Below are 23,490 nucleotides of genomic sequence, written 5' to 3' on the forward strand. Positions count from 1 at the left end.
TTTATTTCCCTCAATTTGTGCTATATACATGCTATGTTGAAATCTGAACCAGTGTAAAGGAAGTACTATATTTCTCTGGTTCATTCTGTCATTTTAGCGGGACCAGATGTTACTTGAAGATGTACTACCTGTACAAGAGGATGATTCTTTGATGTCTTCACACCCCATTGTTGTCACTGTGTCAAATCCTGCTGAAATAACATCTGCTTTTGATGGAATATCCTACAGCAAGGTGGGGAAACTATGGCATTGTTTTTAGTATCTTCCTGCTTACTGGCTTTTCTTTTAGTAAATCCACAAAATGGTGGTCATGTGGTTGAACTATGTTAATAGGCTTTAGAAACAGTGCAGAACTTATTCTGAGTGAATATTCAAAAGCTTGTCCTCTTCTGTGAAACTGATCAATGTGATCGATGTCTCAGGATTTTGAATCAGATTTTTAAAAAATTCTCTTTTGTACTTTTGTTTATAACAGGACTCTCTCTGATAATTGAACATTTAAACTTTAGGCATCAAATTTTAAATTGCTTTATTTGATTTTTATTTTTTATTAATCCTCACCCAAGGAGATATATATATATTAAGAGAGAGTGGAAGGGAGCGGGAGAGAGAGAGAGGAAACATGAATCATCAATGTGAGAGAGATACATTGATGGTTGCCTCCCTAACACGTCTCGACTGGGGCTGGGATCGAACCTGCAACCCAGATATGTCGCGCCCTTGACCAGGAATCGAACCTGAGATCCTTCTGTGTGCAGGTGGATGCTCTAACCACTGGGAACACCAGTAAGGGTTGTTTTTGTGTGTTTTTTTTAAAGGCAGTAAATATATATATATATATTTGCCCATGTGATTAATAAGAAATGCCATAGATGTGGACACCTTTTCTAGTAGACTCCTTTAGTGCTTCTAATAAGTGTTTAAATCCAACTCAGTTTGGAGGAATTACTTTTATTCATTTCTAGGTAAGATTTCATGATGACTTTGTTAACATGTTGTAAAAGGGCAGTTTTGTCCATTATAATTTTATGAAAAATGGCTGAAAAATCTATAGTGACCTAAAGTTTTGTTACTCATTTTCTTCCTCAATATGTCCTACAGCTTCTCCTCTAAACATATTCATACCTGAATGCAGATAATTTATCAAATATCTACTTCCCTCTGTTAAATATAATTCTTTTTCAAGTATTTTAATGTAAATTATAAGTAGCCAAAATTGTATCCTGAAACTGCTTTCCTTATTCGTGAAAGAACAGTATTTATAAGATGTTCTCTCCTTCTCTTTCATTAAAAAGTCCCCCTCTGCTGGTTCATTTTGTGAACTGCAAAAGTTACTTGAGCCTCAAGCCACTGAAATGCTGGTGGCTATTTTATCTATTTTGATTTCTCTTTATGCATAAGTTATTTCAGAAGCACCGATACAGAAGTGTGCAAAGTGGTATTTTTACCCTAACGTAACAAAGCTATAATTAGTAATTTAGCAGAATCATCTTCAAGAAATCTCACAAATATGATCATGAAATTATAGTCACAATAATAATTACTGATATTTGTCCCTTACATATCTTTTATCAGTTTACTTTCTCATTCTTTTCCGTTATAGGGAGCTTCCATTCTGAGAATGATTGAAGACTGGATAACACCAGCGAACTTTCAAAAAGGATGTCAGGTATGATTTATTATTTTTAATGATATTTTTTAAAATATATTTTATTGATTTTTTACAGAGAGGAAAGGAGAGAGATAGAGAGTCAGAAACATCGATGAGAGAGAAACATCGATCAGCTGCCTCCTGCACATCCCCCACTGGAGATGTGCCCGCAACCCAGGTACATGCCCTTGACCGGAATCAAACCCGGGACCCTTCAGTCCGCAGGCTGACGCTCTATCCACTGAGCCAAACCAGTTTTGGCTATTTTTAATGATATTGAAAGCAAACTATACTATGTGGCTGATGAATGTTAAGAAATGTAATTAATTAAGGGAAATTCCCTTTTTACTGTAACTTTCTTTACTCAGGGATAGGCAACATAGTAAAACATTAAAAACTGATTCACATCCACTTAAGTGCCTACTGTACATTGTATCAATAATTATCCTGTGGCAAGTTTCATAGAGTATTTTAAACAAATTACTTAGTCTGTTTTGTGTGTGTGTGTGTGTGTGTGTTTGTGTGTGTGTGTGTGTCCTTTACATGTGAATGAGTCTGCTGGGCACACTGAGTAGCTTAAACAACAGACACTTATTTTCTTAGTTCTGGAGGCTCAGGAGTGGGAGATGAAGAAGGACACTTCCCATCTAAACCTAAATACCTCCCCAAGGCCTCATCTCCAAACACCATTACGTTGGCACTGGGGATTAGGGCTTCAATGTGTGAATGTCTGGGGAAGATGATTTAGTCTGTAGCTACATGATATGAAAATATAAACCTATCTATTAAACTCTTCTCTTACAGATTTTAGAAAGACTCTTTCCTTATGACTGGATTTGAAAACGGTTAATGTAAACATTCCTATGACGGTGGAGTCAGTGAATAAAAAAGGCCTGCTCCTTTTTGGAAATGGAAATGACAATAAGCTTTCTAGAGCATTTCACATATCCCACTGCAGCTTATTCCTCCCATTACATGTTTCCATTTGATTTTGTTCTCCCGGCAGACTCTAAGCCAGTTCTCTCGGGGTCTTAGATAATCAAAGTAGCGGCACTGCGCCCCCCATCCTGTCTGCAGGTTGGCCCCACTGCAGCCTGGAGATGGGCCGTCTTCCTGGTGTTGGCCTTCCCTCCCCATCCTCCCCGCTCTGACATCCCAGGCAGTTAGCAGAGCAGCGCTGATTGGCGCCCAGCCCGTAAAGCAGGACACAGGTCAGCGCGGTGGCCCCACTAGCCTTCCTGCAGAGCACCACAGTGACTTCCCAGGGCAGTGCCTGTCCACCCTGCCTGTAACCCTCACTTCCACCGTGCCTGCTTGTGTGGCATGAGTGTTTTCTCAACTGCCCTGAAGGAGCTGGTCCCTTTCAACCCAGTATTAAAGTTCCCAGGTGACTATGAAAGCAAGAAGTAAGAGCAGCATTTAGGATGTATTCAGTCAGTACCCAAGTACCTCTTCCTCCGTTTGCCCATAATAAAGGGTTCTGTTCGGACGTTAGGTGGTATGCTTATTCTTATATGTGCATTAGAACATTGTGCAAGTTTCCCACCAGCTTCAAACTCAGAGTTCATATCTTCTCTCACTGTAAGCACCTTTAGTGAGGAACTCTGCCATCCTATCTTTGCATAGACTCCAGTGCCTAGAACGCATCATACGGTAGGAGATCCCCAAAATGTTTCTTAAATGAATGAGTCTGTTTCAACTTTGTTTGTTCATGTATTTTGTTCTTTAGAATCAACAGAAGTGAGATCATATGGTATTTGCCTTTCTCTGACTGACTTATTTTACTTAGCATAATGCCCTCTAGGCCCATTCACACTGTCACAAATGGTAACAGTTCATTTTTTATGGCCGAGTAATATTCCATTGTATATATGTACCACAGCTTTTTTATTCAGTCACCTATTGATAGACATTTGGGTTGCTTCTATATTTTGGCTATTGTAAACAATGCTGCAATGAACATAGGAGTGCATATATCCTTTCTAATTAGTTTTGGGTTTCTTCAGATATATACCCAGAAGTGGAATTGCTGAGTTATAAGGTAGTTCCATTTTTAATTTTTTGAGGAACCTCCATACTGTTTTCCACAGTGGCTCCACCCGTCTACATTCCCACCAACAGTGCACGAGGGTTCCCTTTTCTCCACATCCTCACCAGTATTTGTTGTTTTTTGATTTGTTGATGATAGCCATTCTGGCAGGTGTGAGGTGATATCTCATTGTGGTTTTAACTTGCATTTTTCTGATGATTAGTGAAGTTGAGCATCTTTTCATATGTCTACAGGCCATCTGTGTGTCTAAAATGAGTAGCTTTAATATACTGTTTACATAAATGTTCAGTAGAAGCAAGAAATATAATTTACAAAAAAAAAAAAATAGCCCTGACTGGGTAGCTTAGTGAGAATATTGTCCTAGTAGGCCATGGTGAAGGTTCAACCTCTGGTCAGGACCCTTACAAGAAGCAATCAATGAACTCATAAATAAGAGGAACAACAAACCCATGTTTCTCTCAAATCAATAAAAAAAATAATAACTATAGTGGCAAAACCCCCACAAACGGATCCAGGATTCCGAATTCTCCTCAAGATAATCTCAGGCAAATTTGTTCACCTCTTTAAGCACCAGTTTCCTTCACCGCCACCCCTCCCCCCCACATGTGGGAGTTATATTAAATAATATTCAAGGTCCCTTTCAGTTCCAAGATTGCTTATTTCTAAGCTCAAGACATTGTGAAAATACTGATAAACTCCTCCAAATTAATCTTAAGAAGCTACTATTCACTAGAACTTGACATTAACGGGTATCTATAGTCATAATTATTAATATTCCAAGTATCCAATTATTTTACCAAAATAAATGATTTTTGCAAACTCTGGGGTGAACACCTGAAATTGACCCTAGAGTATGCGCCTGCCATTTCTTCTCCTTGCCTTGCCTGCCCTCCGGTGGTGGTGCTGGCCGGTGAACTAGCCAGAAGAGCAAACTGGCCTCAGCCCTTCCAGGCTTTGGGGAGCGTCCTGCTAACACTGCTCTATCTCTCTATGCCTGGAAAGAAGAGGGATGTAGAAGATAATGTGACCTAGGTACAGCACCTCTTGAAAATTGTAACAACTTAGAGTGAAAAATATATGGGCAAAGTCAACCACTAGTTATTTTCTTTGAGGGCTCGGAGAATATTTAAGAAGTTTCTGTTTTGTTTTGTTTTAACCCTCCCCTGAGGATATTTTTTTCATTGACTTTTAGAAAGAGTGGAAAGGAGAAGGAGAGACAGAGAGAAACACCAATGTGAGAGAGACACATCGATTGGTTGCCTGCCGCATGCCCCCAACCAGAGCCGGGAGGTATGTGCCCTTGTCCAGAATCGAACCCAAGAATCTTCTATCTGCAGGCCAGCGCTCTATCCATGGAGCCAAATCAGCTAGGGCAAGAAGTTTCTGTTTTTATCAAAGGCTTCCACATTTTAAAATATATTTTTATTTATTTCAGAGAGAAGGGAGAGAAAGAGAAAGATAGAAACATCAGTGATAAGAGAGAATCATTGATTGGCTGCCTCCTGCATGCCCCCTATTGGGATTGAGCCCACAACCCAGGCATGTGCCCTGACCGGGAATGAACCATAACTTCCTGGTAGATAGGTCATGCTCAATCACTGAGCCAAGCTGGCCAGCCAGGCAAAGACCCCCACATTTTAAATGGGACAACCCTAGAGAGTGACAAAGGAGCGATACAGCAGGAACTTTGCAAGGTTTGCTGGAGAACCACCCGTGGTGCTCAATTATGTTAGGGGAAGACTGGGAATTTAGGAATAAGTCACATATCTGAAAACTCACATATGGAGAGATTTTGTATAGAATTGCCAAAAGGGGATGAATACCTTTAATTTCTAATTAAAATTTTGTATTTTAAAAATATTTGAAGGCTTATTCTTTAAAGTGAATGATTTCCCCAATTTATCCACCGCCACCACCACCATCATCATCATCAATCAAAAGGTTGTATATTCATGTCAAACTATTGACTGAGGGCATAATCTGGCCTACCACTTATTTTTGTAAGGTCTGCAGGCAAAATTATTTCTAAATTCTTAAATGGCTGAAAAAATTCTAAAGAAGAGTAATTCATGACACGAAAGTTATGTGCCACTCAGATATCAGCGTGCATAAATAAGCTTTCACTGGAAGGCAGCTCATTCACTTAGGTGTTATTTATGGCTGCTTTTCTGCTATGGAGGTGGAGTTGAGTAGTTGCAACAGAGATTTTATGGCCCACAACGCTTAAAATCCTCACTATATAGCTTTTTATACAAAAGTATTTTTCAGCCATTTAAAAATTTAGAAATAATTTTGTTTGCAGAGCCCTGCCTTAGAGCCAAGCTCACTTGTTTTATGTTTGATTATCACCTCAATCACCCATGTGTATGATGGGGTCATGTAGTGTCTGAGATGAGAAAACACCACTATAAGTGAAGATATGGGATGCAGCAGGCAGTGGATAGGCTAACACCATTATATAAAGATCACAGAATTATGGCTCTCTCTTCAGAGTGGATCAGAAGTGTTATGAACTGTTGACTGTTTGCTGAACATTTCACTCCCCTTGTCTATCTTATATTGTTTATCCTGAAAAAAAGAAACTATTTCTCTTGTTCACAATTGCAATCGATAAAAAAAAAAGAACAAACTCATTAATAAGAAAAAATATTTCTCTCCCTAGCCGTTTTGGCTCTGTGGATAGAGCATCAGGACCAAAGGGTCCTGGGTTTGATTCCAGTCAAACCTTGGTTGCAGTCTCCTCCTCGGGCCCAGAGCCTGGTCAGGGCTCATGCAGAAGGCAACCAATCAATGTGTTTCTCTCACATCGATGTTTCTCTCTCTTTCCCTCTCTATTTCACTCTCTCTAAAAATCAATGGGAAAAATATCCACTGGTGAGGATTAAAAAAAAAAATTTCTTATGCTTTATAAATAAGTTATTGTTTGTACAATGTTTTTTAGGTTAAAATACTTTTCATACAGTGTATCACTTGATTTTCAATCCAGGTACACTATATTATACATCCGAGTGAAATGTGTCTAAGGGTTCAGCTCATATTGTGGAAATGCAAGGAAAGCAAACATTGACTCCTAAAGTATTTGTTTTCTTTCACATACAGATTTATTTGAAAAGATACAAATTTGAGAATGCAAAAACTTCAGATTTTTGGGCAGCACTTGAAGAGGTAAGGAAGAGTATGTCCCCAAGTACTTCTTTGTTTTATTAATAAATAGTTTATTAATCATTTATTTATCTCATTATTTATCCTTTTATTTATTTTTTTAAAAAATATATATATATTATTGATTTTTTACAGAGAAGAAGGGAGAGGGACAGAGAGTTAGAAACATCGATGAGAGAGATCAATCAGCTGCCTCCTGCACGCCCCCCACTGAGGATGTGCCCACAACCAAGGCACATGCCCCTGACCGGAATCGAACCCGGGACCCTTCAGTCCGCAGGCCGACGCTCTATCCCAGCCGTGGGCAAACTACGGCCCGCAGGCCGGATCCGGCCCGTTTGAAATGAATAAAACTAAAAAAAAAAAGACCGTACCCTTTTATGTAATGATGTTTACTTTGAATTTATATTAGTTCACACAAACACTCCATCCATGCTTTTGTTCCGGCCCTCCGGTCCAGTTTAAGAACCCATTGTGGCCCTCGAGTCAAAAAGTTTGCCCACCCCTGCTCTATCCACTGAGCCAAACCGGTTCAGCTATCCTTTTATTTCTTATTTGTTAATTATTCTCTGTGTTTTTTAAACCTTAGGCAAGTAATCTGCCAGTGAAAGAAGTGATGGACACCTGGACCAAACAGATGGGTTATCCTGTCCTTAATGTGACTGATATGAAGAATATCAAACAGAAACGCTTTCTATTGGACCCAAAAGCTAATCCTTCTCTGCCACATTCAGAGCTTGGGTAAGGATCTATAATGCATTTCAAGAGAAAAGCAGAAAGTTGATGGAAATATTGGTCATTTGCTTAGGTCTTGCTCGTCGGTACAAGATTGATGGGTGATAATATAAAAAGCACTAGAGGCCCAGTGCACGAATTCATGCACCAGTGGGGTCCCTCGGCCTGGCCTGTGGGATAGGTCCAAAACCAGCTCTCCAACATCCTCTGAGGGGTCCTCGATTGCAAGGGGGGCAGGCCAGTTTGAGGGACCCCACCAGTGCATGATTGGGTTCGGGGAGGAATGCAGGAGGTTGGCCAGCCAGAAAGGGACCGCAGGAGGGATCCAGGGTGTGTTCGACCAATCTCGCTTAGACCCGATAGGCCGGACCCCAGCAGCAAGCTAACATACCGGTCAGAGCATCTGCCACCTGGTGGTCAGTGCATGTCATAGTGACTGTCTGGTCCCTAGTGGTCAGTGCATGTCATAGCAACTGGCCAATCGGTTGACTGTCTATCCCTGGTGGTCGGTGTACATTATAGTGAGCGGTTGAGCATATCATTAGCATATTACGCTTTGATTGGATAAATGGCGAACCAAATGACCAGACATTTAGCATATTAGGCTTTTATCATATAGGATGGTGTCTTTAGGGAAACAAAGGCATTTAAAAATAGCTCAGTGATCTCCAGGTTCAAAATGCACCTACATCCTATTCTTCCCAGAAACTATTGAACAGAGAAATAGAAGTGCTGAGAGAAATAAACTCATAAAAGTAAAGAAAATGGAGGGAAGGGGTTATGTGTAGCATAGAATTCTAGAGGACAAAAAGCAGGAGAAATATTGACAAAAAACAAACTGAGGAAGATGCAGCCAATAAAAAGAGATTTGAGGTAGAATGAAAGCATGAAGAGTGGGGGGAGGGGGGGAGTAGGAGTGTCAAGTGAGGCTGAAAACAGGGCAATTGATTTGAAATTAACTCAGGACACTGGACCCTCAGACTTTCTCTTCCACTTTCCCTTTGTCTACTGCCTTCCTTTCCTCTGTACAGAGCTCTCAGAAGTCTGTCAATGACCCAAGGCAAAAATCCAGAGGGCTTTTCCCCCCTAAAGAAATGGACTTAATCAGTGGAGAAGAGCTAAGGATTTCCCTTAGGCTGAGACATCCAGTGTAAAGCGTCCCTCATTATGGCATTTGCAGGATGGATGGGTGCAGCTACCTGCACCCCTCATTCATCCACAGACCTCTTAGCCAGACTTCTTGTTCAGTAGACAAGACTTTCAAAAATAATATTCCCTTCTCAACAGTAGAAGTATTACATACAAAACACCAAGAATAATCAATTTAGTCCTTTCTTAAATATGAATGGACAATTAAGCCTCAAAAACCACGGGGAAAGAACCTAAAGCATAAAAAGGTAAAATCCCATGTGAACAAATAAAACACCTGTCTCTATAAGAAACATAATTGAGGAAACAGAAAATGAACTTACAGAATAGAGAGATCAAAGAAACTATTATACCCATTAACTAAGAGCAGAATGTCTTTGAAAGGACAAACTGAGAAGACAAAAGGTCTCCGGAAGATTAAATTTTTGGTTGTAGAAAATTTATAGACCAACTAGAAATAAATTTGGGGAATTCTCTAAAAATATAAGACAAACACACATAGAACTGGCAAATAGGAAAGAGAAGATGTAAAAAAATCTAGCACCCAACTAATAGAATTCTCACAAAAAAGAAAACAGAGAAACTTGAGCGGCAAATTATATCAAAGAAATCATGAAGGACATCAGGGTTTTGATGAAAAGGCCCCGTTGAGTGCATGCCTTTTTGTGTTGAGTACACACATGCCTAGCTACAACTTCAAAAAAATGTGAAAACAAGGATACATTAGTTAGTGTGGCATTAGTCTTTTTCACAGCAACCCTGAATGCAAGAAGAAAATGGAGCAACCTAAAATGGTGAAGCAAAATATATTTTCAACCTTTCATTCTCTACCTAGTGAAAGTAAACCAAATGCAAAAATGCACAGTGAAGACATTTCCAGAAAGTGCTCTCCACACAGAACTTCTTTGAAAGTTACTAAGGCTACACTCCAGGGGGCTTGGAGGAGAGAGAAAAAAATATGAATCCTGTATAATAAAGAGGCAATATGCAAATTGACCCTCACACCCTGGTGTCACAAGATGGCTGCCCCACATCATCACAAGATGGCCACCCCCACATTGTCACAAGATGGTTGGCAGGGGAGGGCAGTTGGGGGTGATCGGGCCGCAGGGGAGCAGTTAGGTGTCAATCATACCATCGGGGGAGCGGTTAGGAGCAATCAAGCAGGCAGGCAGGCAAGTGGTTAGGAGCCAGCGGTCCCAGATTGTGAGAGGGATGTCCAACTGCCCCCGAGGAGTCCCAGATTGGAGAGGGTGCAGGCTGGGCTGAGGGACACCTCTCCAGTGCATGAATTTCATGCACCAGGCCTCTAGTACATCAATAATAAAGGAAGAGATGGGATCCAGGACACAGTGCATCCAATCTAGGAAAGCCATGAAAGGAAATACAGGCCCACAGCCATCAGGGGGCTCAGTGTTGGGAGTCAGAGCAGGTTACTGGGGTAAGGCAGGTGATCTCCAGGAACAAGAGTGAATGGGAAGATGGAAAAACTTGAGGACTTGGTGAAGGCCCATCAGTTAGATCAACTACAAAGAGAAAAATAGATAGATAGATAGATAGATAGATAGATAGATAGATAGATAGATAAATGACTATATGTAACAATTGTGATTGAAAAATATGAAGCAGGTGAAATAATTTCATGCCGCTGATAAAGCACAATAAAAAAGGAGCCCACTTGACCTTTATATTAGGGCGTTGGGGGAAATATTATTAAAATGATTCAGGGGCCATGAAATTAGACCATAGAGAAGGGAATGTAACTCCAACACACTACTTGGCTAACAATATGAGTATAGTATAATTTCACAAATGTTATTTATTGGCTCTTAATTTTTATAATCAACCAATGGATAACAAATATAGAGATTTTGTTATGGTGGCAGAGTAGATTGTAAATATAAATAGTCAACGTTGTCATCAGAAAATATTTGCTGACCTAAGAAAGGAACTGGAAAGGAGAGAAAGGCAGAAGACAGTGTGGGATGCTAATTCAGTCATGTGCTGGCGCTGGCTCCCATCCTACCTCAGTAACATCATGCTGGTAGCTTGCAATAATTGGTCATAATGCACATTAATGGAAGTCAACAAATACTATATCCTACCCACACCCACACCCACCCCCAAGCTAGTTAATTGCCAGCGTTTCACAAGATATCCTTTTCCAGTTAGGAGAGAGTGTCAATACTCATTTATGAAATAAAAATAGCAGAATGAGTATATTATTTACAGGAACAATTGTAACCTACAAAAGTCTAATAACAATAATAATTTTACTTTATTAAATTTTGACTGCTAAAAGGGGACTGGAAGACAAAGTAATATAAGTAACTAAATCACCCTCTCTTGTGGGTGAGTTAAAAAAAATAGAGGCATTGAGCCCTGTCTGGTGTGGCTCAGTGGGTTGGGTGTCATCCTGTGCACTGAAAGGTTGCTGGTTCACACTTGCATAAATACTACTTGTACAAAAGCCTTAATACTTTATCCTGTTTCTGTATAACTCAATGGTTATTCTTATATGTGTTTATGGAGTGTCAACCACTCCCAGCTGAAGAGAAGAAAATCAGGGCCTCAGGGCCTCAGGACCTCCAGCCCCCGATGTGACCCTTTGGCATTATCACTCCAGTCCCCTGTTACCCAGCTGGGCCTCTTCCTAGACTGGATCCGGCTACCTGGGAGCAACACAGTGTGGCCCTGGTCCCCTTGGATATCGTTCCAATGTCACCCATGCTAATTTTCATTACTCCTTCATTCAGCTTCTTAACATAGTTTGCATCCACCCCAACTCCAGTGGCCTCTGATCTCCACTGAAAAGACCTTTCACTCTCTTTATCTCTTTCTTAATAGTCTCATTGGCCTTATTTTATAGTCACATATAAGTCACCACAGATCAGTTATTCAGTAGCAATTAGGATAACATGAGGAAGGAGAATGAGAGGGTGTGAAGTTGTGTCAGAAACTGTTTCATTTAATAACTGTAATCTCCTTTCGTTATAGTTACTGTTTTATGTCCTTGCAAATTACTTGGCCAAATTTAATACTGCTGGAGCCTTTTAATACTAAATTTTAAAAGTATTTGTCTCTTTTGAAACAGGCTTCCATTTGAAAGTTTCACAGTAATTATTGTCTCCTGTCATCTGTATCCACTGATAGGCTGAGCCTGAACTAATGGGTGGGTCAGGACGGGTGGTGGGCTAGGGAGGGCTACAGAGGACGTTCTTTCTTCTGGAAGGGATATTTAAACTGAGTAAATGGTCATGGAGGTTTGGCTATCGGTGATGTTCAAAACAGAAACTATTACACGTGTGAAGGCTCTGGAGTTAGAAAGGAGCATTGTAATATGCGACACTCATTGAGCATTTTCTGAGTAGTTGGCACTATTTTAAATACTTTATAGTTATGATAACATGGGAAATGGGGCAGAAAATGATTCAATAATTTATGCAAGGTTACATAGCATATAAGTGATGGAGCCTTGATCTGAATGCAGGTAGTCTGGCTCCTAGAAACTGGGCAGCTGAGAGGCCCTGGGGAAAGTGGTGGCGAGGAAGGCAGAAGCCGGGCCTGCAGACCACGTTACAGATTTTGAACAAAAGTGCTCAAATTCGAGGACTTTAAGGGAAGAAGTGGCGGATCACACTTACATTTTTCAAAGTTCCCGTCTGGCTGCACTGTGAGGACAGATAAGAGGGGCAGGCGTGGGGCAGGGAGGTGGTGAGGGCAATTCTGTAAAGAGATGGGAGAGACGATGGAATGATTGGCTGCCCTGATGTTCCAAAGATTAGGCTGAGCTAAAATTCCTAAGTAAAGAATAAACAGTGTTCAGGGGATTGAGTTGGATGAATGTGCTAAGGACAATCTCCTCTTAGAATGTTGTTGGTAGCCATGTTTCTAGAGGAATGCAGATCTCTGTAGGCCCACTCTGTGCCAGGTGCTCCGTGCTGTGAGTAGCAGGACCTGTTTTCTGGCTTCCAGTTCAGAGCTTTGGGAATGAAGTCACCCTAACAGCACAGCTAGGTGTTTACTAACGTTCAAACAGCCAAAAAAGTACTTTCTGTCCCAGGCCTGGAAGAAAACTGAGAATTATTAAATTGGCGGGGTGCTCACCTGTGGAGACCCGTGCCCGGCCTCTCCTCCTGGACTCTCAGACAGCCAGTTCTCCCAGAGTAAAGGGGGTTCAGAGAAACTGGATGTGACTGTAATCCAAGTTTTGAAAAAGAATAGTTCTCACCAAAACAAAGGAAAATCTGAGTTCCTAGACCAAATGAGATCAGTCAGGGTGTGTCTGTGTATACTTCTTTATCTTTTGTTTATTTTGGAAAGCAAAAAATTATGATGGCAAAAACTTTTTTTTTCCACCCTTTCCTCTTAATATATGAATGCATTGAAACATAGAAGTGACTTGTTATCAGGTGATAATTCAGTGACAAAAAAATCAATATAATAAAGTCTGATTGTGCTGTTAACTATAAACTGTTTATTTTATAGTTGCTGTTTTATATTCTAGCAAATTAGATCGGACATATTTTAAACTGCTGTTTAGCCTGACCAGTGTGGCTCAGTGGTTGAGTGTCGGCCTATGAAGCAGGAGATCACGGTTCGATTCCCAGTCAGGGCACATGTCCCGGTTGCTGGCTTGATCCCCACTGTGGGGTGTGCAGGAGGCAGCCAGTCAATGATTCTGTCTCGTCACTGATGTTTCTATCTCTCCCTCTCCCTTCCTCTCTGACATCAATTCCCAAGAAGTTTTTAATTTATTGCTTGATCTCATTGGTAACCCATTCATTGTTTACTAACGTGCTATTTAGCTTCCATGTATTTGAGTGTTTTTGAGTTGTTTTTTTATTGTAAGTTGATTTCTAACTTCATGCCATTGTGATCTGAGAAGATGCTTTTAAAATTATGTTTACTTTGGATATGTTTTTATTTTTTTAGTAATAAAAGTTATTTTTTTCTTTTTAAATCGCTTTAGTTACACATGGAATATTCCAGTTAAATGGAGTGAAGATAGTGGCTCAAGTATTACATTCTACAATAGGTCAGAAACAGGAGGTAAATATCAATTGGTTTATTTTTTCTTTGGATTAATATAGCACATTGAATTAATATAAATGTAAAAAAATAACAGTAAAGATGGAACTTATGATGCAAATTTCAGCTAAAAGAGCTCTCTTAAATAATTTATTGATAAGTTCAAATTCTTATCTACAACAATGAGAACTTTTCTATCTCGAAATATTCTTTTTAATGATTTATCATGACTGACACAATAATAAATACCCATATCCAAAGGAGAAGGGTCATATACCCAACAATTGGAAGACCAATCTATAAATTTTCTTCCTTTCTTTCCTCCATTCCCCCCTCCCACCTTTCCTTCCTTCTTCCTCCTTTCCTTTTTTCTTTATATCAGATTAGTAAGCCATTGAATTTCTTAAAATGTTATGTGACAAGCCTGATTTTTAAAATGCTGTCATTAAATTAGACATATAATTTCCCCAAATCAACATATTAGAATCTCTAATTACGTAAAATTTTCTTTTACGAGCTGTGAATTGTCATCAATAGCTCAAGTCACTTTCCATCCGTCCGTCCGTCCGTCCATCCATCCATCCATCCATCCATCCATCTCCCTAAATGAATTACTTAGCATTTGCCTGTGTTAAAATTCAATTGTGACTGTTCTTCTCACTTAAATTGATTTGAAATATATTTCTGTATTCTGTCTCCATTGATTTGTCTTTTTCTTTCTTGAAAGATTTTAGTTATATAAAAACAAAGAAACTTTATCACTTGTTGTCTCCTCCAAATCATTGAAAAAATAATGATAAGGCATGTTTTAGCACCCATCCCAGAAGAATCCTGCTTTTTATACTTTTTCCACTGTACTTATTTTGTGTTTCAAAGCCATTTCTTATCTAGCACAAACCTGAAGGAGACAGGATATATAGACTCTTCTTCACCCCATCTCCCTGGGACTTGGTATCAGAATAGCAAGTGGCTTCTTAAGCATAAAAGTAGACCACCTATTCTTTATTTGCATATGCCTATTTGCTTTTGCAAAATATTCTAAAAATTAATTAGGTATTATTTCCCCTGGTAAGTAAAATTTTACCATATTTCCAGTAGATTATTTATAAAAACAGCTTTATTGACATATGATTCACATGCTCCACAATTCACCCATTTAAAGGGTGCAGTCCAATGGTTTTTATTACATTCTTAGATACATGTAACCATAACCAGTCAATTTTAGAGCACTTTAATCATCTCAAAAAGAAAATCCGTACTCTTTAGTTGTTAACCCTTTTATCCTCCCGTACCCCTAACCCTAAGCAACCACTAACCTATTTTGTGTCTTCATATATTTGCCTATTTTAGAGATTTCATATAAAAGGGATGACATACGTAGTTTTTGTGATCAGATCTCTTACTGTCCATAATGTTTTCAAGGTTCATCCATCTCATAGCATGTGTTAGTATTTCATTCCTTTTTATTGCCAAATTATATTCATGTGATATCACTATACCTTTTATATATCTACCCATCAGTTGATGGGCATTTGGATTGTTGCTACCTTGGGCTATTATGAACAACGCTGCTATAAACATTTGTGTGAATATGATAGGTTATTTTCAACTTTGTCGTTTTTTTCTTTCATTGTAAGTTCTTTTGTGATTTTTTTTGCTTTAAGTATAATCTCGACCAGCTTTGCAATTGTTGAACTAAGATCCCTTTTAGTAGCTTTTTTTTTTTTTTTTTTTCCTTTTAGTAGCTTTTACAACAAAACTTTCTTTTGGTCATTTATGCTAACAATTACTTTAGTTATTGTGGTCAGCAGTTCTCTTGAATTCCTCCAGAATTTCCAGATCAATGTCGCTTTGTCTTGGTATTTAATGATTATGTTGTGTTTGAGTACCTATGCTCATTTTTTCTAAATTGTCTTCTGACCATTTTCTTTCTCATAAGCACGTTTGCCAAAGGAAAATGAAGAATCAAAAAAAAAAAAAAAAACCTTTAAAAATGTGTAATAGCATTGATTAAAGGCAGAGTGAGGCTAGGGTTCCATTGGGAAGTTTTCAATGGACTTGGTTTAACTATTGCTACATATTGTCCTCACCAATCACCGTTGGTTAATTGAGGGTTGCAGAAATGTCTTGGAAGCTGCTTGAGTACCTGTTTACAAATTTAATAGCATGGATAATTCATCTACACTGGCACAATTTACCCATCATGTTTACAGAGTGAATTTTCACACAGGTGAATTTTTCAGATAACTAAAGCTTACTCAAGTGATTCATAAAATTTCAAGAGTTAACAACAATAAACGCTTTTGTATGTATTATATGCATATTAGAAAGGATATTTGAGTGATGAATTTTATCTTTAATTACTTAATTGGTTAGCTATTTCAAGCAAGTATTTACTGAGGACAGCTTGGAGCCAGCCACAGGGGTAGACATGGAGACAGCACTGAAGGGGGAAGCACAGTCCTCAGCCTGTGGCACTTACTGTCTAGGGGGGAGTGGACAGGTCAGCAGGCAAATAGAATATCGTGTCACAGGTGCCTCCTGTGGTCACAGCCGGGGGCGCTCACTGGAGAGGCACTGGGCCAGATTTGGGGGTTCTGGGAAGGTTACTAGAGAAAAAGACATCCAGCGTGGCTCAGAGGTTGAGTGTCAGCATATGAACCAGGAAGTCACAGTTCAATTCCCTGTTAAGGCATAGGGAATTCCCTGCCCGGGTTGTGGGCTGGATCCCAGTGTGGGGCGTGCAGGAGGCAGCCAATCAATGGTTCTCTCTCATCATTGATGTTTCTATCTCTCTTTCTCCCCCTCCTTTCCTCTCTCTGAAATCAGTAAAAATGTATTTTTTTAAAAAAAGACATCTAGGCTTAGAGTTAGGGGAGCTAACTGTAGATTTTAACTGGGTGGTAGGTTTGACCAAGGGTGGACAGGAATTGTGCCCTGGACAGAAAATGCTAGTATGAAGGTGAGAGAGCAGAGAGGGCTCTCATAGCAATTCTGTCCTCCTGTCATTAGAGTTAGCACTTTTTTGTGTTGTTGTTTTGTTTGTATTTTTTGTTTTGTTTTGTTTTGCTATAGCTATTGACTTATCTGTCTCTCCCCTTCCCATAGAATATTCTTCTAGGAAATGGAGCTTTTGTGTGTGTGTGTGTGTGCGTGTGTGTGTGTGTGTGTGTGTGTGTGTGTTCTATATCTCCTGCAGGTACCTAGTAGTGGTTTATTGAGTGAATCAGTGAATCAATCAATGAATTAATAAGTGCTAATGTCCACAGAGCTTTGATGACAAAACCTATTTTTATCTGAACTTCAGAATCATAACCGGTCACTTGGCCAGAAGCAAGCTAGACATCCCTTCCTACTTCAAAGTGCCGGCTCCGTTCTTAGGCTATGCACTAAGTTCCTGTTTCCTGTTTAGGGACTTTTTCGGCTCTCAGCTCAGAGCAGAGAGGAGATCAAGTCCTGAGTGTGCTGAATGGGTAATCAGCTCAGGTTACAGCCCTAGCTCCCTCCTCTGGGTTTCTGTGATGAGTCATCAGTCAGAAACTTCCCAGGCTAGAGCGGGACTTCCCCCAGAGCCTTTTATTTACATTTGTGTTTTACATAGTATTTTCAACATTAAAAATAAACATGCAATATATAACAAAAGCAGGGAGCCTCTATCACGGAAGCTTTCCTGGTTACTCTAACCTGCCCCGAAAAATGTCCCTTCTTGCCTTCTATCGTGTATTTTATGCTGTCAGTTTTATTAATCCTTATTCTTAGTCTTATTACTTTATATTTTAAACAACGTAATTATTGTTTAAGTGGTGTATGTTGGCTTTTTCTTTTTAAGTAAATTACAAGCTCCTTGAAGATACAAACTGCACGTCATGCTTCTTGTCCCTTGCCCACCCTATTACCAGCAAGGGGCTATGCAAGCTGTGCAAGCGCTAACACTTACTAAGAGTTGAGTAAGTCACTGCATAATGAAGGCTTGTCTGCCCTGTACTGCTGTGCTTTTAGTCATTACCTGTGTAGGCTTTGTGCTTCTATCTTTAGTAGCTCCTATTTTGACTTTTGTAAGTGCATCTACATTTAGTGGTCTGTCACCTTTTTGTTTCTAATCTGCTGCTTTCTAACTTCTAGAAGAATCGAAGCCTGTCACATGAATCAGATCATCCATCTTGTTAAAACATAATACTTTAAAATAGGCATTCCTAAACACATAGGGCCTAGGAGGGGATCTAGACCAGTGATGGCGAACCTATGACACGCGTGTCAGAGGTGACACGCGAACTCATTGTTTTGGTTGATTTTTCTTTGTTAAATGGCATTTAAATATATAAAATAAATATCAAAAATATAAGTCTTTGTTTTACTATGGTTGCAAATATCAAAAAATGTCTATATGTGACCCGGCACCAGAGTTAAGTTAGGGTTTTTCAAAATGCTGACACGCCGAGCTCAAAAGGTTCGCCATCACTGGTCTAGGGCATAATCCTTCATCATGACCTTGTGATGACTGTCCATAACTCTTTCAAGTTTGAGAATCCATTCTGGATGGTTTAAGTCACCAAATTATGACTGTCATATAAATAGAATATTACTAAAATTTGATAGTAGTTATATTTAAATATTTCATCCCAAAATAATGATGGGAATATATTTTTAAATTTAATAGCAAAGAGCGAATACGAGACTTTCTTTTCTTTTCTTTTTTCTTTTTTAATCCTCACCAGAGGATATTTTTCCATTGTTTTTTTGAGAGAGTGGAAGAGAGAGGGAAAGACAGAGAGAAATATCGATGTGAGAGGAGCACATTGATTGGTTGCCTCCTGCACGAGCCCTGACCAGGGTCCGGACCTGGGAGGAGCCTGCAACCAAGGCCCCTGTCCTTGACCGCAACTGAACCCGGGACCCTTCCACTGAGCCAAACCAGCTAGGGCAGGAGACTTTCTTTATTCTTTCAAGTTGAGCCTCATGGAGTGTTTGAATCTTGATTGGAGCATTAATGCTTCATTGTTGCAGGTTCAGAAGCTCAGTTTCATGAGTTCAGCCCTTGTCAACAAAGTCTTGGAAGATTTATTCACATAAGTCAAGTATATGAGAGTGCTATTTGTTAATTTATAGAACTAAAGATATACTTGCCAAAGTGAACCAGAATACTCCTATCAGACAATTAGGTTATCTCTTCCAGGAAGAAAGTTCACTTAATTAGGGTCAAGAGAGAACTAAAATAGATAAATTATTTTATTTAATTATTATTTCAATGATTCTTTATTGTTGAAAGTATTACATATGTCTTCTTTTTTCCTCCCATTGACCCCCTTCAGACTGCCCCCGCCCTCCCCAAACCCCACCACCCCATTGTCTGTGTCCATGGGCCATACATATATGCATACAAGGTTCATGGTTGATTACCTCCCACCCATGGGTTAATCTTCAACCCTCCCCCAAGATTCTGCACTCTGTTTCATACTTTGAGTCTCTGGATCCACTCTGTTCATACGTTTATTTTGTTACTTAGATTCCATATATGAGTAAAATCATGGATACTTGTTTTTCTCTGGCTGACTTATTTCACTTAGCATGATATTCTCTAGGTCCCTCCATGCTGTTTCAAAGGGTAAGAGATTTTTTTTTTTTTACTGCTGCATAGTATTCCATGATATAAATATACCACCGCTTTTTTATCCACTCATCTACTGGTGGGCACTTGGACTGTTTCCAGACCTTAACTATTATAAATTGTGCTGCTGTGAACATAAGGGTGCATATATTCTTTCTGATTGCTATTTTGGGTTTCTTAGGATATATTCCTAGAAGTGGAATCACTGGGTCAGATGGCAGTTCCATTTTTAAGTTTTTGAGGAAACTCCATACTGTTCTCCACAGTGGCTGCACCAGTCTGCATCCCCACCAGCAGTGCACTAGGGTCCCCTTTTCTCCACATCCTCGCCAGCACTTGTCATTTGTGGATTTGTTGATGGTAGCCATTCTGAGAAGTGTGAGATGGTATCTCATTGTCATTTTGATTTGCATCTCTCGGATGATTAGTGACTTGAGCATTTTTTCATGTCTCTTGGCTTTCTGTATGTCCTCCTTGGAGAAGCGTTGATAAATTATTTGCGAGATTTCAAGTTGTGATAGTCTTACATGTTGCATTAAACAGAGGAGTCTAATTATGGCATTTAAAGGCTATTAGTAGTGACTCTGCAATAAAAATTTCTTATTCGTGCAATAGTCCAATGGAAGTGTTCTTGACCTGCCATCTCTCCTAGGTGGCTCTCCCCAAAATAATGACTTAGAAATTGTTTTCTTTCTTCTTATGGCTCCACTGCTCTCCCCCACCCCTCACCCCCCATCTTGGACTTACCTGCTGTATCTTTTGCATTTGGCCAGATGACAGAGCAAGATAATGGGAGGACCTGGTCTAGGAGAGGAGCATTTATTACTTTTGCCCACATTTATGCCAGTTTTCAATCATATATTGCCACCTAACTGCACAGGAGGCTAATAAGTATTGTGTAGCTGTGTACCCAGGAGGAAAAGGGAACAGTGTGCTAGGTAACTAGCAGGTCTTTGCCACATACTGTTCTCCATAGGAACAGCTATGTCAAAAGACTTGGAACATATATACCAGCTCACTTGGGCACCTGCCTCCCTGGGCTGACTGGAGACACATTGACAGATCTTCACAATCTAACTCTTTTTTGCAATTATGTCTTCCTCATCATCAAAACCACTGCCAGTGATAATCCTTTATCATCCTAGTCAGGTTGCATTTTTCCAGATTCCTGTTTATTATATAATACATATTAATACTACACCTTTCTTTTCTGGGACATTCTCTAGGCCATGTGCTGAAATTCGGAAGGGACACAATCAACACTTTCTCGAATAAGTAACTTGTTGAAAACTTTACCACAAAGGGATAAGTAATCCACTTTACAATGTTTCATGTTAGTCTTAGTTCCAGAGATTGAAATTTTCTTCTTGACCCCAAATCCTGATAGTGCATTGTACTCAAACTTTTTAGCTTTCTGGTACAATTTTTGTGTCATTAGTCAAAAGCACTACCCTTGTATCTTTCAGCTTTTTTACTATTAAGTGATACACGAAATTTAATAAGATATACCGTCATTTTACACTAAAAAATAATTCACGTGAGTATTGAAACACAGCATTTTTATCACACACAAAAAAATGTTTCTTTTTCTGGGATCTTAGGCTATTATAAGCTGTCTAGTTGTCTAAAGTTTATTATAATTATTCCTATAAAATAGTACATGAAAAAAATTTTATGTGTGCCCTGTTATTGAAATCTACTTGGGTTGAAATTAAATAACCTCTGCATGAAATTTTTAAAAGATAATTATTCATCTTCTACTAGTATACCATCTAGAAAAATAATAGAAGAAAATAATAACAAATTTATAGAAAAAACAAGTACCTAGAAATAATTCATTCAACACTTTTGTGCATAAAATTAGCAAGGAACAAAACAAAGTAATTCATAACCCGAGGGATAGAGTATGTGACCATTAAATTCACATTTTCATGCATATAAAACAATTACATTACAGGTGTTCACAATATCATTTCAAATGAAAAAGATTACTAGTCATAAAAACAGTAAGGTTCTATTATGATGTGTATTGTGTGTTTGTATGTGCATGTATCTGAAAGATGCACACACACACACACACACACAAGATAAAAACATAATGTAACATGTATGCCATCTGGAATAAGGATCAGTATTTTACATCTAATTATTCATTATGTCACTAAACAACCCAATAGCATTTTGCTGTTGACAACTTCTGCAAGAAGCATGAACTACTTGCTTCTTGCAGAAGTCTCTAACTACTAATTTCTTGGATCTCAGCTTCCTCATCTATAAAGCGAGAAAAATCACAGTAACTTTAGACAGGCTTAACTAGGTATATATAAAGCACACTAAAATACTGCAGCATTTAGTTGGATTGCCAGGAACTTCTCAATGTTATTTATATTTGCTTTGCTATTTATATAACCGGAGGCATATCCCCTTTCATAATAATGGGAGAGCTACCATCTGTTGGACATAGTACTGTATGGCCAACACTTCACTATGTTATCTTATTTAATCTTCACAACAGCCTTGTGAGGGAATTTTATCCCTGTTTCCCTCGTGGTGAACTGGGACACAGAGAGGTCAAGTGATTTGGCCAAGATCAAACAGCTAGCAAGTCACAGAGTAAGGACTTTATCCTTGATCTGTCAGACTCGTTAAGCCCATGCTCTTTCTCCTGTAACACATGGCTCTGTGCTTAGCAAGAGGCTCTCCTCCTGATACAAACATTCAAAGTGTGCAGTTGCCAAAAGATTAACTTCCTTTTAACAACTTGTCCATGGGAGAATGACAAAGAAAGACAAATACTGCAAGAGTGAGGTAAAAGTTTATAATTTGTCAAGCGCCTACTCTGAAAGGTCCTAAAGAAACGTATTGTCTTGTTGAAGGGGGTACAAATATATATTATGAAAAACTAAGGAGTCCTGGATATCTTCCAAACCTTGCAAACACTTCCAAAATTTAAGTTATCTTTCCTCCCAAACTGATTCCTTTCCCACTATTCTCTAACGGTGACATCATTCTTCGTCCAATCACGCAAGCCGTGTTCCCCTCCACTAACTATCCGCATCAAGTCACAAGAAGAGTTGTGTTGACTTTACCTGTGGTATGTTTCTTGAATATGTCATCTTTTTTGTATTTCATCATCTCCACCTTAGTGTAAGCCTTCATTCTCTCTTGCCCTAGATCATTACAGTGGACTCTTGAGTCTCCTTCCAAGTTGTATGTCATGCCACTATCGAAATTATCTCTCTAGATAACAGACCTAAGCATGTTGTTTCCCTGCTAAAAAAAATCTTTACCATCTCACCATTCTCAGGCTATGGATCTTTTAACACGGCTTCACACAGAAGCCCCAGCACTATTTCCAGCCTCATCTCCTATTTTCCAGTCCTACACCCTACAGTCACTACATCAAACTATGCGTAGTTCCTCAAACATACTGAGTGTTCCCACACCCTTATTTAGATTGTACACTGTCCCTGCAAATATATATATAGTATAGTAGGGCCTCACAAATCTGGTCATGTCAGGGCATAACTGTTATTTTAAGAGTATATTTAAAACATAAGTCTCTATTCATTCAATGTTGAGCTTCTAACATCTATTTACTAGAGCCTTATGTACATAGTGGATGTTACTTTAGAAAGTTAATTCAGAAAATCCATCAATGAAAAGGCATTTATGTAATCAGTTGGAATAAGGAAGTAGAAGACTTTACAAAGATAAATGAAATTGGAAGAGCAAGTATGAAATGGATTATGAAATCAAGAATGTCATGTTTGGATTTCAGTTCTATCGCAAGCCTTCTTGGCATTTTAAAGGAGTTACTGATTCTCAAATTATTATTCTGCTTAGCAATAGCCATTTCCATCCATCTGAATATTGATTTTTAACAAACAACATATTATTTTAAATGTTTACATTTTTGTCCCTTCCCCAGGTGTTCTAGTGAATATTCCTTTTTAAAAATATATTTCTTTATTGATTTCAGAGAGGAAGGAAGATGGAGAGAGAGATAGAAACATCAATGATGAGAGAATCATTGATTGGCTGCCTCCTGCACGCCCCCTACTGGAGATCGAGCCCACAACCCAGGCATGTGCCCTTGGCCAGAAT

At 39.0% G+C, this 23,490-nt stretch overlaps 1 protein-coding gene across 1 annotated transcript in view; it reads left to right on the top strand.

The window, feature by feature from the left end:
* ENPEP (glutamyl aminopeptidase) overlaps positions 1-23,490 on the top strand; it is a 97,858-nt gene that overhangs the window by 49,635 nt on the left and 24,733 nt on the right. The window contains exons 7-11 of the mRNA XM_081093676.1: positions 98-232; positions 1,604-1,669; positions 6,801-6,866; positions 7,453-7,604; positions 13,720-13,799. Coding sequence (XP_080949802.1) covers positions 98-232; positions 1,604-1,669; positions 6,801-6,866; positions 7,453-7,604; positions 13,720-13,799 — 499 coding nt within the window. The remainder of the gene's footprint in view (positions 1-97; positions 233-1,603; positions 1,670-6,800; positions 6,867-7,452; positions 7,605-13,719; positions 13,800-23,490) is intronic.

Source organism: Myotis nattereri (genome assembly GCF_964212035.1).
Source record: "Myotis nattereri genome assembly, chromosome: 1".
Classification (NCBI taxonomy): Eukaryota; Metazoa; Chordata; class Mammalia; order Chiroptera; family Vespertilionidae; genus Myotis; species Myotis nattereri.